This window comes from Penaeus chinensis, chromosome 8 (assembly GCF_019202785.1).
Source record: "Penaeus chinensis breed Huanghai No. 1 chromosome 8, ASM1920278v2, whole genome shotgun sequence".
NCBI lineage: Eukaryota > Metazoa > Arthropoda > Malacostraca > Decapoda > Penaeidae > Penaeus > Penaeus chinensis.
The window spans coordinates 3,634,634-3,637,207 of NC_061826.1; the positions used below are offsets into that span (position 1 = coordinate 3,634,634).

The 2,574-nt window shown below is 45.1% G+C and overlaps 1 protein-coding gene across 2 annotated transcripts in view; it reads right to left on the reverse strand.

The window, feature by feature from the left end:
• Positions 1–389: 389 nt before the first annotated feature.
• LOC125028306 (pyroglutamyl-peptidase 1-like) overlaps positions 390–2,574 on the reverse strand; it is a 13,866-nt gene continuing 11,681 nt past the window's right edge. For both annotated transcript variants that reach the window (XM_047617754.1, XM_047617753.1), the window contains exons 2-5: positions 2,497–2,574; positions 2,219–2,345; positions 1,685–1,793; positions 390–750 (exon numbers count right to left, since the gene is read on the reverse strand). The exon at positions 2,497–2,574 is cut by the window's right edge and continues 214 nt beyond it. In XM_047617754.1, the coding sequence (XP_047473710.1) occupies positions 543–750; positions 1,685–1,793; positions 2,219–2,345; positions 2,497–2,574 (522 nt within the window). In that variant the 3' untranslated portion in view covers positions 390–542. The remainder of the gene's footprint in view (positions 751–1,684; positions 1,794–2,218; positions 2,346–2,496) is intronic.

The window sequence follows — 2,574 nt, forward strand, 5'->3', positions numbered from 1 at the left end:
AGAGAGAGGGAGAGGGGAGAGAGGGAGAGAGGGGAGAGGGAGAGAGAGGAGAGGGAGAGAGGGAGGGAGAGAGGGGAGAGGGGAGGGGGAGAGGGAGAGAGGGAGGAGAGGAGAGAGGAGAGAGGGAGAGAGGGGGGGAGAGAGGGAGAGGGGGGAGGGGGAGAGGGAGAGGGGGAGAGAGGGAGAGGGAGAGAGGGAGAGGGGAGAGGGAGAGAGGAGAGGGAGAGAGAGGAGAGGGAGAGAGAGGAGAGGGAGAGAGAGAGAGGGAGAGAGAGGGAGAGAGAGAGGAGAGAGAGAGAGAGAGAGAGGAGAGAGAGAGAGAGAGAGAGAGAGAGAGAGAGAGAGAGAGAGAGAGAGAGAGAGAGAGAGAGAGAGAGAGAGAGAGAGAGAGAGAGAGAGAGAGAGAGAGAGAGAGAGAGAGACAGAGAGAGACAGAGAGAGACAGAGAGAGACAGAGACAGAGAGAGCAAGTGAGTGAGTGAGTAATTTCTTTTTCTCTCATCCCAGTCTACTCCCAACCAATCCCAACATATTTCCGTGTTTCAACCCTGTGCTCCATTGACCACACAATCCCCCTCTACCACCTTGCTGTCCCTCTCAGCCACCTGTCGATACATGCACTTGATAGCTGCAGCAATAGCAGCCGCTGTGTCCTCCTCAGAAGACTTCTCTAGGACTGGCACATGGATGAAAGCCACTCGAGATTTGTCTTGCTTCAAGGAGGTGTAGTAGATGAAGTCGCATAGATACCTGCATTGAAAGAGTCTTTGGCATTAGGGTGTTAGGTAACTGGGGGTAATATATCATTGATAATGATGTACCTATACATGCTGTATATAAATATATACTGGAAAAATATAATATAATGATATTCAAGCATATGAAGCATTTTCTCACAAACCACTATAGTTAGAAATTCAGCTGTTGAAAGGACCACTCACTTCCAACCCTAATTTCATATTTTTTAACATTATGTGTCACTCATATTAGACTTTAGACCCATTCAAAAGTGAGCCATAACAAGGAGATGGGAGGGGGGTGACAGCGGCAAAATCATGGGAAGAACATCAAGTCTATATGAAAGCATATAATAAAACAGAAATTCTGTAACATAAACAGACCATGGATAATCAAAACTGACCCTTAAAAGTTGGAAACTCATACAGAATTGTTATTTTTTTATTAATCAAGACTGAAGCATGTTTACTATACCAATACTATACTATACTATACTAAGTACATATACATGACAAAAATAACAATAGTAAGTATGTTTACTATACTAATACTGTACTTTACTATACTATGTACATGAACATGACAAAAATAACAATAGTAAATGTTTTTTCTTCTACATAATGCAGTAATTAACTCCTATGAGACAAAGAACTATTAAAGCAATCTATGAGATAAAAAATGTAAAAGAAACATGTATGCACTCCCTGCACCAACTCATTACAGGTAAAATCCTTGCACTATGATTCCATCCCATTCCCCTTTTCTTTCCTATAGCTCTCCTTATCTTCCTCCCTACAGTCTTTCTCTCCTTCCCAACTTCCCTCCTTCCCTCTCCCTTCTCTCCTTCCCTCCCTCTTTCTTTCCTCCCTTTTCCTACCCTCCCTCCTCCCCTTCTCCTATTTCTTGTCCCTCTCCAGAAAGATCCCTCCTTTCTCCTGACTCCTACCTTCCTGCATCGGTGGACTTTGCACTGGACAGCTTCAGTTTAGTGTCTTTGTTGATGGCGCAGGTGACAAGGTCCATGCGGATCTCTGACTGCAACATCTCTTCTCCTCCTGTGGTATATGCACTCATATAAATATGTAAACATATACATAGAGAGTGATATAAATCATGTAAAAATGAACAAAACAGAAAGAAAGAAGAGAGAGAGAGAGAGAGAGAGAGAGAGAGAGAGAGAGAGAGAGAGAGAGAGAGAGAGAGAGAGAGAGAGAAAGAGAGAGAGAGAGAGAGAGAGAGAGAGAGAGAGAGAGAGAGAGAGAGAGAGAGAGAGAGAGAGAGAGAGAGAGAGAGAGAGAGAGAGAGACACGCACGCACATGCAGGCACGCACACGCACATGCACACACATATGGACATGGACACGCACACACACACACACACACACACACACACACACACACACACACACACACACACACACACACACACACACACACACACACACACACACACACACACACAGATTGTGTGGGGACTTACCCTGGACACACACCTCCCGGTGTGGTACCGAATTGCAGTTATCCTTCTTATTGTAACCACAGTTGTGAGATACCTGTTCCAAGGTGAGTGTGCACACCTGGCTTGACACTCCCACATGAACCACCAGCTGCAAGGAAGGGGACAGAAACTGAGAAAAGTTGGAGGGAGAGGGGAGAAAAATGGATCCTCTTCTTTATTTATACTTCATTTGACTGTGTTTAAAGTCTATTTCCCCCCATGTGTGTCTATGTCTGTTTCCCTGGCTCACCATCACTTACCTTTGGTGTTAGCTCCTTCCACCTCTTGGGGATGACCTTGCTCACATAGTCATATTCTACCTTCATGACCTCAACCAC